We start from the raw sequence: 15651 nt of genomic DNA, 5'->3' as shown, positions 1-15651 counted from the left end.
GCTTTAAAAGCATATGAGGCGATGTTTTTTTATGCCTGAACAGAGTCACCCGCCCAGACTTTGCCACCCACCATCCATCCACCCACCAATTGCTGTTTACACGCCTTGAAATGAGGGGGTGGCATTTGCATAAAGCAGCCATGTCGAGTCGTATGACGATGACGATGCCGCCAACTTGTTAGCGGACGCTGGCATTTTTACTTGCATATGCAGAGATAATGCGCCGCCCATTGCCGCCCATTGCCGCCCAATGGCCACGTCCTTGCCGCCCCCTTCACATCTCGACCGACTGCCACCCACACACGTCAGTGCCGTATTCCGTATTCCGCATTCTGTGCCATGTCATGGCTGCGTGCGTAGCTAAGAGAGCACATAAGTCCCCCGGATAGACGAGCCACTCCGTCTCCGTGTCCGCTCCTTTGGGTGAAGGATGGCTGGATGGCAAGACGGAGGAGACTCCAGGCTGGGAGCCAAGGACGCGGATACCATCTTTGCTGATTAGTGATATATGCATGAACATGTGGGGTCGGATACAAACGGATTCATTCTCAGAGGAAAATAACGAGACTTAAGGAGTATGGCTGCACGACAAACGCAAATGCAAATGAATTAAATCAGCTGCATTATTTTAGATTTTGCCAATTTCCATCAAACTTATTAGTTAGAAAACGCTTTGCTTTGCCTATGAAACTCGCTACCGTTGAGATTTAAGATTTTTAATGTAGGTAAAAGATGTTACCTACGGAAACATAGAAAAAAAAAACATTTTTTTTACTTCTATCCTATGGAAAATAAAAAATAAATAAATTCAAAATGAACTATTGGGTTTACTTGGTTTTTGTGTCAGATTGATAAATAGAAGACATCAGTTTGACACTGGCTTCGTGTTAATTGACATTCTTCTTATTTAAGACTTCAAATAAAAGCATAGTGTGAGTATTTTTTTCGATGTAGTTTATTACAACTCACAAAAGTGTAGTTTGATTTGGTCACTGGTCCTTACAGTTTTATCAGTGAAATTTAAAAATCGAAGTTAATGCTAGTGAACATCTTTCAGTGCTCGTCATTGATGTCCTCCTGGTGTTCCAGTTGCTCCTCTAACGGTTCCTCGGTTTTCTGGTCTGTAGTTTCTTTTTTCTTTTCTTCTATTTTCGAGGAACTCTCTTGGTCTTCAGATTTAGATTTCATATCCCTAATTTCATCCAACTCCGATTCATCCTGGTCGTTTGAGTTTATTGTTTCCTGATTAAGTTCCTTCGTTAAGGTCTGTTCTCTTTCGGATTCCTTATTTTCCTGGGATTTTTCTGGAAAAGGCAATGCCCGCAGTCGCTGCACCATATCTTCGAGGGTTTCGGGTGCCTCCTCTTTGGCAGCTTCCTTTTCAGAAGATCTCTTCTTGGCCGCATCATCTTTTCGGGTGGCAGCACATAACTGAGATTGCGGTCTGCTCGTCATCGTGTTTTTGGGAATGGCTCCCGTGGATTGTAGCTTCAAAGCCAATTGACTGGGGGTGGTGGTCACAGTTGCGCAACAAGCCGCTCCGCCGACTTCCTCCTCCGCTTCCTCACCCACAATTCTAGTGCTGGCTATGGAGTTGACCGAACCGGTGGCTTCCTCGGTCGGCACCGTTTGCTCAACAAGTTCAGCCTCCTGTCGCCGACTGGCCTCCCTTTCCGCAATCCTGTTGATCATGGCCGTTCCCCTTTCGGATGTGGAGCTCAACCTGGCAATCAGTTCATTACCCTGCGTCTCCAGCAGACGGAGACGTTCGGCCCTATTGGCCGATACCCTCTCAATGTCCTCCAATCGCTGCTCGACAGTTTGCGAAATGCTAGCCGAGGTTTGGGGCTGTTCCAGCTGAGGATTAGAACAATGCTGCTCATGCAACGTATCCAGCTTGGTGGCCAAGGTTGCGCCGCGTTCAGTATTCCTTGAGAGCTGCGATATCAACTGCCGACTCTCCTGCTCTAAACGCTGTATCCTCGCTGTTCTTCTGGATGTATACTCCTCTTCCTCAGCGGTTAGTGGGGATTCGTCTTTGGATGGCGGAAGAACAGCAGCTTCCTCCTCTGTGTTACTTTCAAAACTCGCCTCGCGACTTGGCGCTCTTCTAATCCTGTCTAGGGATTTCTTAAGATAGTGTCCTCGGTCTGCAGTACGCCTAATCCTGGACATAAGCTGGCGGGACTCCTCCTCCAGGCGTCCTAATCGCTCCGATCTTTTCCTGGTATACTCTTCCTCTCGGGGAGTTAGACTGCCGGTGGCTGGTGCCGAACTGGCCCTGGTCATTCGCTCCATACGCTTCCTATTGATGAATTCCTCTAGGGGCACAGCATGCTGGGCGGGTGAAATGTCATCTTGAAACTGGCACAGCTGGATCTCGAGGCGTTCGCGATTGCCAGAGGTTTCCAAAACCTGCTGGATGAGATTTTTGCATTGCTCCTCCAGCTTCTGAATGCGACTGACTGTACCCGAGCTGCTGGGTGAATCTGCCTGGCTTCTTTGTCTGCTCCTAGAACTGTGTGGAGTCTTTGCTGGTATTCCACCGTGCGCTCCGTCCTCCTCATACTCTTCTTCGGCAGGATCCGTTCCTTCTTCTCGCCAACCACAAGTCGGTGGAGCGCTGTTCCAGCGCAGCACTATGTCCTCGGAGTCATCTTCTTCGCCTGCGAAACCCTGACGACCAGGTGAGGTGCTTTGCATCCGCTTAATCTTGCGTGTATGCTCGAACTGATCCCTGAGAAGCTTTCTTCGACAAACGGCCGATAGAGTGGGAGCCTCCTCCACTGGATCTGCAGCACTAATAACCTCACGCTCCTCATCCGATTGAGGTCCCGAGTCGCTATAGCCACTCTCCGCCGAGTGATTAGCATCCTCCAACTTTCTCCTAGCAAACTCCTTTCGCCATTCGTCACACTGCTCCTGGCTCTCATCGTTTTTGGCCCTGGCCAGAGCCCACTTTCTGCGGCAGTACTCCAGCTCGTCCTTCAGTTCGCTCAAGAGACGCCTCTTCTGCTGCAGTTGGTAGCGCAGAATCTGCTCCTGCGTGTGAAGCTGGCGATGCTGCCGCTGCATCTTGCCTACCAGGTGCCACGTTTTGGTTAGCTCCAAGCTCACCCCACTCAAACGCTTCTCCTGCTGGTTGAGGCGGTAGTCCAGGTGGCTGTTGAGGGTCTTCAAGCGGTTGGTTTCCTTCACCAGCGACTTCTTCTCCAAGATAAGATCCTGTAAAATGGTAAAGTGCATTTAAGTTGGGATTAAATCTGCACATAAAACTTTAAAGTGCAATTTTCAGTCAAATAGAATTTAAAACAAAATAGTGATGTTTGATAAAAACCAACCTAAAAACTGGAAGCTTAAATACCGTTACAACCACAGTAGCCTATGATGCAATTGCTTGAATTTAAATAATAGGTGTTTCCTGCATGACTAAGCTAAATTCTTGAGATTAAAAAATACCTGACCAGTACCAAAACGTAACCGCTTGTATTCAAGGGTAGCTATATGCAACATGTTTTCTGTCAACGACAACTGACCGATAAATTCAATTATGTGCACAACAACAAACTCGGCTGCCAGGACCTTGCCCCAAGGACCCGCCCACTTCGCTCAATGCACTTCCACTTCCACATCCTTTCTACATTGATGCTCGGCAGGACGTCAGCAATAATGAAGCTGCTCGTGCTCGGCCGCCCGCTCGGCACTAGACTATATAAAGCGCTTAAGTGAATAATGCAAAACTTTGCAACAGCCACAGACGGAGATCCCTGAAGCGGGAGTCTGAGTGGGGAAAAATTGGGACTCTGGCAGGCTGCACTTCATCAGCAAACCGGATACGACAACTAACAAGCCCGATTGTCCGCAGCTCTTGTAAGGGAAGGAACAGTTGGAGGAACTGCGACTGAACAGGAAAAAATCGTGTATTAATAATGCTTCTATACCCAAAATTAAAAACATACCTTTAAGGCATAGGGGAACTTTTCTTTTAACTTATCATAATGCTTTATAAAAATTTAAAAAATAGTCGTAAATCCTGGCTGCTATTTCCAAAACCAAAAAAATGCTAATATCTTGACCGCAGCTTTAAATGTGTAACACAACTTGTAACTTTAACTTGATGATCTATAATAATTCTATTTTTACCCTGCGTAATGACCTGAAACTTGGTATCTTCTATAGCATAGTAAAACCAAAAACATCCCACCATTTTACAAATTTTAAAAACTGTAATATTTCGTTATTTCTCTCAGTGGAGCAAGTGGGCTCACCTTCAGTTTGATGTAGGTCTTGCTGACGCTAAGCTCCGGTGGCTTGCGGTGGGACTCTCCTCCGTCCTTTTCAGGACCAAAGGAGGAGGCGGAGGATTCTGCAGGAGCCGCACTCGAGGAAGCTCTTCCACTGCAGGACGGCAGCTCCTCAAACTGCACGCGCTCGATTTTGTGGTGGCTCAAGAGCTCCATCAACACTTTCCAAACTTTTGGCAAGTTGCCAATGATTTCTTGGGCCGAGGCAACTTTTCCCATAATTTCGGGCTCATGGCTTTTTAACGAAGCTCCCGAACCCCTCTTCCGGTGTTTTTTGATGACTCCTCCTCCTACTCCTGCTCCTGCTCCTGCTTGACAACTGTCCACGGTGTCCTCGTTTGTGGGTGTGGGCGTGGCGCTGCGACTTTTTTCTGATTCCTCGGCGCAATCCCCATGGCCAGTGGCCTGCTCCACGAGCTCGAAGAGCAACTTGGGCAGAGTGGCGCCATCGCTGCAGTTTCCCTCGGCCTGGGTCATTTGATTAAGCAGCTGGCGATTCTCCTCCAGCATTCGGTTGAGGCGATCGATGTCCATGTTGCTCTTGTCATTGAAGCCCATGATCAGCTGGCTGAAGAGCTGTTTGATGGTGTTGGGGATATTTTAAAATTCTAGTACAATATTTTCAATCTTATCATACTTACCAAGTTGACAGCTCCCACTTGCTCGCTTAGCAGACGCTTCTCGAACTTGTGCTCGCTGCACTCTTCCCTCAGTTTGGCCAGTTCCTCATTGGCCGTCTCCACCTCTTTTAAAAGGCTCTGATTGCGCTCCTCGAAGTTTTTGGTCCTAATTTATGAAAAATAGTATAGTAAATAATAAGAATAAATCAATGATTTGTCAATTATGTTAGTTTTTATTTAGTTGGAAATTTGTTTTTAAAATCGGTAAAAGTAGTTGTTGAAAAACAACGAAGTTATGTCGAGTATCGTGTTTTTTTTAAGAGTGCAGATTTTTGAAAATTTTAATTAATATTTTTGTACAATTCTAAAAATTTGGTTTTAATTGTGTAAATATAAATCTATTAACTTTTTAACCATAAATGAATAAGTACTAAATTTACCTATTTAAGAGTTCTTAGCAATATGCATTAAGTATTTAAGTTTTTTCTTCCTGACAACAAGTTTCATAATTATTTGGTTTATATAAACCTGCTCAACTTACTTCTCCTGCTCGGCCGTAAGTTCATCCCTCTTGATCGATATTAAACGCTGAAGATTTTCATACTCTGCCGCAGCCACTCGCTGACGTTCCTCATAAAGTTGCCTCAGCTGGCGTATATTCACCAGCTGACGCTCGTACTCCTGACGAAGGTTGTTCGACATAATTTTCATCTCACGTTCGCTGAATGAGTTCTCGATTTGCGTTAGTTTCATCTTGAGCTATAAGTAAGAACAGTAATTGCTGTACCAAACGATCTAAAGGTTATTTTATTTACTAGCTCACCTGAGCACACTGTTCCTCCTTGACACTCAGCATTTGCTTGCAGCAGGAGATGACTTCCTTGAGGGTTCCCACCTGGCGTTGAACCACTTCCACCTCGCCGCGCAGCGACAAATTTTCAGCCTGGACCTGCTGCAAAGCCAATTGGGCACTGGCCAATTCGATATTGGCATGACGACTTCTGGAGCTGGGATTCTCATCATCTGGATCGGAATCTGGTCGACTAGCTATATTCGTATCCTCACTCTGCACCTGAACTCCTCCCTCTTCGCTTTCATATTTTTCAGGACTTCGGTTTCTGGATTTTTCTAGAGCCAATTGTTTTTTGAGATTATCAATTTCATCTCTAAGTTCCTTCACAGCATTCTGGCGAACTTCTCTTTTTAGACGCAGCTCTTCCCTAAAGTCCTCCAGGCTTTGTTCTTTTTCAGGAGAGACCTCTGATTTATTTTCCAATTTATCAGGACTTTGAGTTTTTCGATTTTCCATTGCTAATTTTGGAGGCTCCACCTCTGTTCTTCTTGCTGTATCTTGAGGGGCCTGTTCCAGAATCAGATTCTCATGCTCGATGTCGTTCCACCAGGGCTCGTCATCGGTGGCCAGCTGCACCTGCATCTGCGTATCATCTGCAGACTGTGTGGACTCGGCATTTCCCATTTTCACCAAGAGAACAAAGGCGCACGAGCTGTGGTATGCGGTTGTGATGAGCTGTTGTTTACCCCGATGCAGATACAGATGACGATGTGGATGGTCTTCGCCTGGCAAGCGTTAAAATTTACGATCCGCTTTAATGCGACTTTTCTTCTAGAGAAAGAATGTCTTCGTCGGTACAAAGAAAATCCAACGATCCACCGATCTACAGCAGATCGCTTTCAATTGATATGAGCACCAATACAGGGGCCGTGAAAACAGCAACAAATATCGATGTGTATATATCTGTGGGTGACTATCACACACGAGTTTTTCGATTTCGCAATAATCTATTGACTTTCACTTTTCAACCAAGGATGTGCGAGAAAATTATGTCTCGTTATTTATCACAAATACTTCACTCAATAAACTCACTTCGAAAATAACGAAAAGTAACGAAAGTAATTATCTAGTATACATATGATAAAGTAAATATATGTATTCGAGGCGTTGGAAAATTTTTTCGATTCTAATTTTCTATCCGTACGACGGTCGAACGCAACTTTTCGCTTAGCCTGCTCGGGAAAAAACTGAGAAAACATCGAATAGATTGGTCTATTTTTAACCTACTTTGGTCTCTCCTGTCTTCACACGATTTTGGCTTCGCTCAGAGTGAATTCTCGCATAAAATGCTTTGTTTGTGCATTAGAAAAACTAAATTTTATGATGAGGGCTTAAGAATTAGTCTGAGAATCTTTTGAGGACCCTCTCCTTCAAAATTTCTTAAATATTGTTCTTAGTTTTATGCACATTTAATTAGGAAAATAATGAAACATTTTAAAATTAGATCCACGCGTCATTTTAATTATGACTAATGGGCAAATCAAAACAAAACTCTTGCCACATCGCATGTCAGGAAAATGAAGATCACGACCAGTTGTCAAGAGCTGCCAGAGATAGATCCGCAACACTTACAAGGTCATTGATCTTCAATATTGCGAAAAGGATATTCACAGAAATTGGATCTAAAGATGGTTGACCTTTAAAGGCATATCTAATACTAAGAAAAATAAGAATGTAACTATTTAAGTTAAAACATGTATAAAATATTTTAAAAATAATATAAATACTGAAAGTTATCTTAATTTGCCTTCCCTTTTTTTTAAGCAGGGTGCTTATTCAACATAAACTTTCCTTAACACAATCTCATTTGACCCACATCCGTATGCTATTGTCAGTCCCCAAAGAGAATACATTTCTGGACCTTTATTAACCAATTTGTGAGGGTGGCAAAGGGTGCGTAGGATTCCGAACTCAGTGGAAAACTTCAGCGGGCAAGTTTCAAAATAAAAATGCATTAGCTAGCTGATTTTTGCACCGCTTCCTTTTTTTGGCTCCAGTGCGCGCATTTGAAAAGTGGGAAACACGCAGCAATGACTTTAAACCAAGGATGCGTAGAAGTTTTTTCGAGGAAGCACACATTTGGCAAAATGTCGCCAGGCTTGAAAATGAAAATCAACAATGCAATTTGTTTTGGTTCTCCCTGCTGTTTGTTACGATTGAAAAAGGGCAAAAAAATGCCGGCTAAAAACTTTAAGCGCCAGGCAAAAGTTGGGCCCAGCCACGCCCTCTACTTTACAAAGATTGCACACAGGCAAATGTGAGGCGAAAGCTGAAAGTTGCGAGGATTCGAGGACACGAGAAGCAGCCAAGGACAGCCCGGAAAAAGTTGCAACAAAATGCATTGTGTTCATAATAATAGAATAATAAACCGAAGCGACTGGGCTCAGATTGAGGTCCTCACCCTTATCTTTGGGCTCCTGCAGCTCCTCAGATTTGTCCTTGGCTGATTTGGGGAACAGTCAAACTTCGCTCACTGCAACACTCCAGATATAAAATTTCTGTTCTTTCAATCAAATTTTATAACTGAATCTTTAAAACACACCATCGCCAATTTTCCAAAACCTTGCCAACCTTGAATTGAAAATCAAAGAGAACAAATTTGACTACTAAAGGTTACAACAATTAAAGTCAAATGTAAGTAAGTATACATAGCACATTCGTAAAACTTTACAAATTAATTTTGATTTTCAGGAAAATAATAATATTTAAGTTCACTTTGTTTTGGGTAAATTTTCGACAAAAATGATGATGGTACCCCTTAAAAAAATGCTAAAATCGGAGACCTCGAAAGTATGAGCTTAAATTGCAATTTTTTGACCAAAACTATGGAAAATAATGGTTTAATGTAAGAATGTCATACCTCGTTGAACTCGTCATAAATTTCCAACAAATTGGCATTCACAGCTCAAAAATTTTGTTTTGGGTAAATTTTCGATCAAAATGATGATGGTACCCCTTATAAAAAATGCTAAAATCGGCGACCTCGAAAATATGAGCTTAAATTGCAGTTTTTTGATCAAAACTATGAAATATATTGGTTTAATGTTAGAATGTCATACCTCGTTAAACTCGTCAAAAAATTTCCAACAAACTGGCATTCACAGCTCAAAAATTTTGTTTTGGGTAAATTTTCGATAAAAATGATGATGGTACCCCTTATAAAAAATGCTAAAATCGGATACCTCGAATGTATAAGCTTAAATTGCAGTTTTTTGATAAAAACTATGAAATATATTGGTTTAATGTTAGAATGTCATACCTCGTTGAACTCGTCATAAAATTTCCAACAAATTGGCATTCACAGCTCAAAAATTTTGTTTTGGGTAAATTTTCGATAAAAATGATGATGGTACCCCTTATAAAAAATGCTAAAATCGGAGACCTCGAAAGTATGAGCTTAATTTGCAGTTTTTTGATCAAAGCTATGAAATATATTGGTTTAATGTTAGAATGTCATACCTCTTTGAACTCGTCATAAAATTTCCAACAAATTGGCATTCACAGCTCAAAAATTTTGTTTTGGGTAAATTTTCGACAAAAATGATGATGGTACCCCTTAAAAAAAATGCTAAAATCGGAGACCTCGAAAGTATGAGCTTAAATTGCAATTTTTTGACCAAAACTATGGAAAATAATGGTTTAATGTAAGAATGTCATACCTCGTTGAACTCGTCATAAATTTCCAACAAATTGGCATTCACAGCTCAAAAATTTTGTTTTGGGTAAATTTTCGATCAAAATGATGATGGTACCCCTTATAAAAAATGCTAAAATCGGCGACCTCGAAAATATGAGCTTAAATTGCAGTTTTTTGATCAAAACTATGAAATATATTGGTTTAATGTTAGAATGTCATACCTCGTTAAACTCGTCAAAAAATTTCCAACAAACTGGCATTCACAGCTCAAAAATTTTGTTTTGGGTAAATTTTCGATAAAATGATGATGGTACCCCTTATAAAAAATGCTAAAATCGGATACCTCGAATGTATAAGCTTAAATTGCAGTTTTTTGATAAAAACTATGAAATATATTGGTTTAATGTTAGAATGTCATACCTCGTTGAACTCGTCATAAAATTTCCAACAAATTGGCATTCACAGCTCAAAAATTTTGTTTTGGGTAAATTTTCGATAAAAATGATGATGGTACCCCTTATAAAAAATGCTAAAATCGGAGACCTCGAAAGTATGAGCTTAATTTGCAGTTTTTTGATCAAAGCTATGAAATATATTGGTTTAATGTTAGAATGTCATACCTCTTTGAACTCGTCATAAAATTTCCAACAAATTGGCATTCACAGCTCAAAAATTTTGTTTTGGGTAAATTTTCGATAAAAATGATGATGGTACCCCTTATAAAAAATGCTAAAATCGGATACCTCGAAAGTATAAGCTTAAATTGCAGTTTTTTGATCAAAGCTATGAAATATATTGGTTTAATGTTAGAATGTCATACCTCTTTGAACTCGTCATAAAATTTCCAACAAATTGGCATTCACAGCTCAAAAATTTTGTTTTGGGTAAATTTTCGATAAAAATGATGATGGTACCCCTTATAAAAAATGCTAAAATCGGCGACCTCGAAAATATGAGCTTAAATTGCAGTTTTTTGATCAAAACTATGAAATATATTGGTTTAATGTTAGAATGTCATACCTCGTTAAACTCGTCATAAAATTTCCAACAAACTGGCATTCACAGCTCAAAAATTTTGTTTTGGGTAAATTTTCGATAAAAATGATGATGGTACCCCTTATAAAAAATGCTAAAATCGGATACCTCGAATGTATAAGCTTAAATTGCAGTTTTTTGATAAAAACTATGAAATATATTGGTTTAATGTTAGAATGTCATACCTCGTTGAACTCGTCATAAAATTTCCAACAAATTGGCATTCACAGCTCAAAAATTTTGTTTTGGGTAAATTTTCGATAAAAATGATGATGGTACCCCTTATAAAAAATGCTAAAATCGGAGACCTCGAAAGTATGAGCTTAATTTGCAGTTTTTTGATCAAAGCTATGAAATATATTGGTTTAATGTTAGAATGTCATACCTCTTTGAACTCGTCATAAAATTTCCAACAAATTGGCATTCACAGCTCAAAAATTTTGTTTTGGGTAAATTTTCGATAAAAATGATGATGGTACCCCTTATAAAAAATGCTAAAATCGGATACCTCGAAAGTATAAGCTTAAATTGCAGTTTTTTAATATATTAATATTCATTAATTATATCTTGGCTTCCGTGTTTAGCATTTTTACTGTATTTGTAAAGTTTGCAGTTTCACTTCATTTTCTCTACCGCCTATATTAACAGCCAAAAGGGAAGTTTCTGCTGAAGCTCCATTATCCTGCCAGCTATATGTATATCCTGTCATATGACCTTTTAGCAGCTAAAGGAAAGTTAATTGGAAAACCTTGGACTGAAAGTCAAAGTTGGGAAAACGTCGAAGGACAATGTAGAGTACAAGAATGTGCCTTACACGGAAACAAAATCTGCCTTAAATTGGGTCATTTATACGAAGGAGATCTTAAACATTTCTTTCACTGCAGTCTCGAGGACACGACATTTACAAGCATTTACAGTCAGAAGGATAAATAATCGGGCAGACAATCAAGCAAACATTTGGAAAGGGTTTAAACTATGTACATATTTTAACAAAACAATGCAACAACAACATCAGGAACAGCAACACGTTGACACATCTTCACATCCTGTTGCAGTCTCATTTCCGAAGTAGCAGGGCCTCACTTACCGGATATCTCTGCAAGCGCTGCACGAATGCATGGAGCATCGTTACATTTATCAAATTGGAAGTAATACATACTTTAATAACACACAAATTGGATAAATATCCTAAAGTCACTGATAAGAAAACTTGTAAAACGCGCACACACCATCAGCTGTTCAATAAAACTAGTTGGCAGCTCTGTTGTCTAGAGATGAGCAAAAGTTGTTTTGGAACCAGCAAGAGTTTCATGTGTTTAGACATTTATGTTTGCTTAAGGTATTTAAACAACAAAACATTTTATTTTTAAGGTATTTTAACATATTTTTAGGTTTGTTACAAAATATGAATAAAACTTTTGTTGGAAAAACCGTTTCCGCTTACAATTTCTTAAGCCGAATCCGCACTAGTTCCGCAAGTGAACACTCTCATCACTGACTGCTTCACATTTAAAACGGTTCAGTTCCATTTAGCTCCGACTCAAAACAACACGTGCAACGGAAAGCATTCTGGGTTTATATTGTTTTTCGGAGGTTTTCTAAAAGAAACAAACCTGCAAAATGCTGGAGGAGATGAAGCAAATGAAGAGCATGCCGGTGCTTAGCAATTCACGGCCGGAGTTCAAGGAGATACCCAAAAAGCTAAACAGGGTAACAACATATAAATAACTGCCAATTTACATGCTAATGAATACGAATTAACAGCACCTGGCCAACTTGGGAGCACCCCATGTGGACTCCTTCGACGAGATGTTGTCCGTGGGACTGGACTATGTGGCCAAGCATATGATTCCCATCCACTGGCAGAGTCCTGCCGGCGAAAAGATTTCGATGAAAGTGGAATCCATTTGGATAGCGAAGCCACAGGTGCCGCAGGATGTGATTGATGTGCGCACCCGAGAGATTTATCCCACGGATTCAAGGCAACTCCATGTCTCCTACTCGGGCATGTGCTCTGTAAGATTAGGCTGGAGTGTCAATGGAGTAGAAAAGTCCCCCATAAACATGGATCTGGGCGAATTGCCAATAATGCTGCGTTCCAAGGCCTGTAACCTGGGACAGGCTTCCCCGAAAGACATGGTTAAGCATGGCGAACACGACAGCGAGTGGGGCGGAATCTTCGTGATCCGGGGAAATGAGAAGATCGTGCGAATGCTGATCATGACCAGGCGGAACCATCCCATCTGCGTTAAACGCTCTTCCTGGAAGGATCGTGGCCAGAACTTCAGCGACCTAGGCGTGCTGGTGCAAACAGTCCGCGAGGATGAATCGTCTTTAAGTAATGTATTGCACTATTTGAACAATGGAACCGCAAAATTTATGTTCTCCCACGTCAAGAGACTATCCTATGTGCCCGTTTGCCTAATCCTAAAGTGCCTAATGGACTATACGGATGAGGAAATATACAACAGATTAGTACAGGGCTATGAATCCGATCAGTACTACGTGTCCTGCGTGCAGAGCATGCTGAGAGAAGTGCAGAACGAGAATGTCTATACACATTCTCAGTGCAGGAGCTTTATTGGCCATCTTTTCCGTTCCCGCTTCCCAGAAGTTCCGGAATGGCAACCTGATGAGGATGTCACAGATTTTATTCTTAAGGAAAGAGTAATGATTCACCTGAATACCTATGAGGACAAATTTCAGTTGATTGTGTTCATGGTGCAAAAGCTCTTCCAATGCGCCCAGGGGAAACACCGAGTGGAAAACGTCGACTCGGCGATGATGCAGGAGGTGCTGCTGCCAGGACATCTTTACCAGAAATACCTAGGTGAACGCGTTGAATCCTGGGCTCTACAGGTGCGCCGTTGTCTCCAAAAGAAGCTGACCACCCCGGATGGCCTGCTGACCAGTGCCTTGATGACCCAGTGCATGCGACAAGCAGGTGGTGTTGGTCGCTCCATGGAGTCCTTCCTGGCCACGGGAAATATTGCCAGTCGAACTGGACTTGGACTGATGCAAAACAGCGGATTGGTCATCATGGCGGAGAACATTAATAGGATGCGTTACATGTCCCATTTCCGAGCCATTCACCGTGGCTCCTACTTTACAACAATGAGGACCACGGAAGCGCGACAGCTGCTCCCGGATGCCTGGGGCTTCATTTGTCCCGTCCACACTCCTGATGGTACGCCTTGCGGTCTGCTGAACCATTTGACACTGACCTGCGAAATTTCCAAGCGTCCGGATCCAAAGTTGGTGGATGTAAGTACATAGAATTGTACTAATTCAGATGTGTTATTAAAATACATTTTTTTCTAGGTCATACCATCACAGCTGATAGAGATGGGAATGCTGCCTTTGTCTAACCAAAGTGAGGCGGAGGCCAAACTTTACGTGGTCTTCCTGGATGGCAAACACCTGGGTCACATTCATCAATCAGATGCCTCCAAAATAGTCGAAGATTTGCGCCACGGAAAAATATTTGGCACCCTTCCCCAAATGATGGAAATTGGTTTTATACCGTTCAAGAAAAATGGTCAGTTCCCGGGACTTTATCTTGCAACAGGACCTGCCAGGATGATGAGGCCCGTTTGGAACCTGAAGTGGAAGAGGGTGGAGTATATTGGCACACTGGAACAGCTGTACATGGAGATTGCCATCGATCAGAAAGAGATGTATCCTGATTTTACCACCCATCTGGAGTTGGCCAAGACGCACTTCATGAGCAACCTGGCTAATTTGATTCCCATGCCGGACTACAATCAATCGCCTCGTAATATGTACCAGTGTCAGATGGGAAAACAAACGATGGGAACCCCCTGCTTAAATTGGCCCAAACAAGCGGCCAATAAGTTGTACCGCCTGCAGACGCCAGCAACGCCCCTTTTCCGGCCTGTTCACTACGATAATATTCAGATGGATGACTTTGCCATGGGCAGCAATGCCATAGTGGCTGTCATTTCCTACACCGGCTATGACATGGAAGACGCCATGATCATCAACAAGTCAGCCTACGAGCGAGGATTCGCCTACGGAAGTATCTACAAAACGAAGTTTGTGACGCTGGACAAGAAGAGTAGCTACTTTGCCAGGCACCCGCACATGCCGGAGCTGGTTAAACATCTGGACACAGATGGCCTCCCACATCCCGGCTCTAAACTGAGTTATGGTTCCCCGCTATACTGCTATTTTGACGGCGAGGTGGCCACTTATAAAGTGGTGAAAATGGATGAAAAGGAGGATTGCATGGTCGAGAGCATCCGGCAGTTGGGAAGCTTCGATTTGACGCCCAAGAAAACGGTGGCCATAACCCTGAGGATTCCACGACCTGCCACAATTGGCGATAAGTTTGCGTCGAGAGCCGGTCAGAAGGGTATTTGCTCGCAGAAATATCCCGCCGAGGATTTACCCTTTACGGAATCGGGCTTGATCCCAGACATTGTGTTCAACCCCCACGGTTTCCCCTCCCGTATGACAATTGCCATGATGATCGAAACGATGGCGGGCAAGGGTGCAGCGATCCACGGCAACGTTTACGATGCCACCCCTTTCCGCTTTTCCGAAGAGAACACGGCCATTGATTACTTCGGCAAGATGCTGGAGGCCGGAGGCTACAACTACTACGGTACGGAGAGATTGTATTCGGGAATAGATGGCCGCGAGATGACGGCGGACATTTTCTTCGGAGTGGTCCATTATCAGCGCCTTCGGCACATGGTGTTCGACAAGTGGCAGGTGAGATCAACGGGAGCCGTGGAGGCCCGCACCCATCAACCAATTAAGGGAAGGAAACGGGGTGGCGGCGTGAGATTCGGAGAGATGGAACGAGATGCTTTGATCTCCCACGGAGCCGCCTTTCTGCTGCAGGATCGCTTGTTCCACAACTCGGACAAAACACACACGCTGGTGTGTCACAAGTGTGGTTCCATTCTGGCGCCACTGCAGCAGATCGTGAAGCGGAACGAGACGGGATTGCTCTCATCGCAGCCTGATACGTGTCGCCTGTGCGGGGACAGCAGTTTGGTGTCCATGATCGAGATCCCCTTCTCCTTCAAGTTCCTGGTAACCGAACTCAGTTCGGTCAACATCAATGCCAGGTTTAAGCTGAACGAGATTTGAGTTGAATCTAAGATTATTATTGTTAGCCTTTATTTTATCCCTTTAACTAATAAAGTTGATAAAAAAAATGTTTGCATATTT

The 15651-nt window shown here is 42.5% G+C and overlaps 2 protein-coding genes and 1 long non-coding RNA gene across 3 annotated transcripts in view; 1 reads left to right on the top strand and 2 right to left on the bottom strand.

Annotated features, from left to right (window-relative positions):
• Positions 1 to 11717, bottom strand: part of LOC128253532 (uncharacterized) — a 28388-nt gene extending 16671 nt beyond the window's left edge. Inside the window, exon 1 of the long non-coding RNA XR_008267470.1 lies at positions 11537 to 11717. This is a non-coding gene — a long non-coding RNA (uncharacterized LOC128253532). The remainder of the gene's footprint in view (positions 1 to 11536) is intronic.
• On the bottom strand, positions 938 to 6966 carry LOC128253530 (uncharacterized). The gene is made up of 5 exons (XM_052981984.1): positions 5748 to 6966; positions 5466 to 5683; positions 4946 to 5090; positions 4269 to 4880; positions 938 to 3225 (listed from the first exon to the last, which is right to left on the bottom strand). Exons 1-5 carry the CDS (start codon positions 6399 to 6401, stop codon positions 1054 to 1056), a joined length of 3801 nt encoding a protein of 1266 aa, XP_052837944.1. The 5' UTR covers positions 6402 to 6966; the 3' UTR covers positions 938 to 1053.
• A 197-nt stretch (positions 11718 to 11914) lies between the features above and the next one.
• LOC128253545 (DNA-directed RNA polymerase I subunit RPA2) lies at positions 11915 to 15618 on the top strand. The gene is made up of 3 exons (XM_052982008.1): positions 11915 to 12159; positions 12214 to 13713; positions 13771 to 15618. The coding sequence occupies exons 1-3, from the start codon at positions 12070 to 12072 to the stop codon at positions 15568 to 15570; spliced, it is 3390 nt and encodes a 1129-aa protein (XP_052837968.1). The 5' UTR covers positions 11915 to 12069; the 3' UTR covers positions 15571 to 15618.
• Positions 15619 to 15651: the final 33 nt, after the last annotated feature.

The sequence above is a fragment of the Drosophila gunungcola genome (genome assembly GCF_025200985.1).
Source record: "Drosophila gunungcola strain Sukarami chromosome 2L unlocalized genomic scaffold, Dgunungcola_SK_2 000052F, whole genome shotgun sequence".
Taxonomy (NCBI): Eukaryota; Metazoa; Arthropoda; class Insecta; order Diptera; family Drosophilidae; genus Drosophila; species Drosophila gunungcola.
The sequence above is the reverse complement of the archived record's forward strand: the minus strand, read 5'-3'. Positions and strand labels throughout refer to the sequence as shown.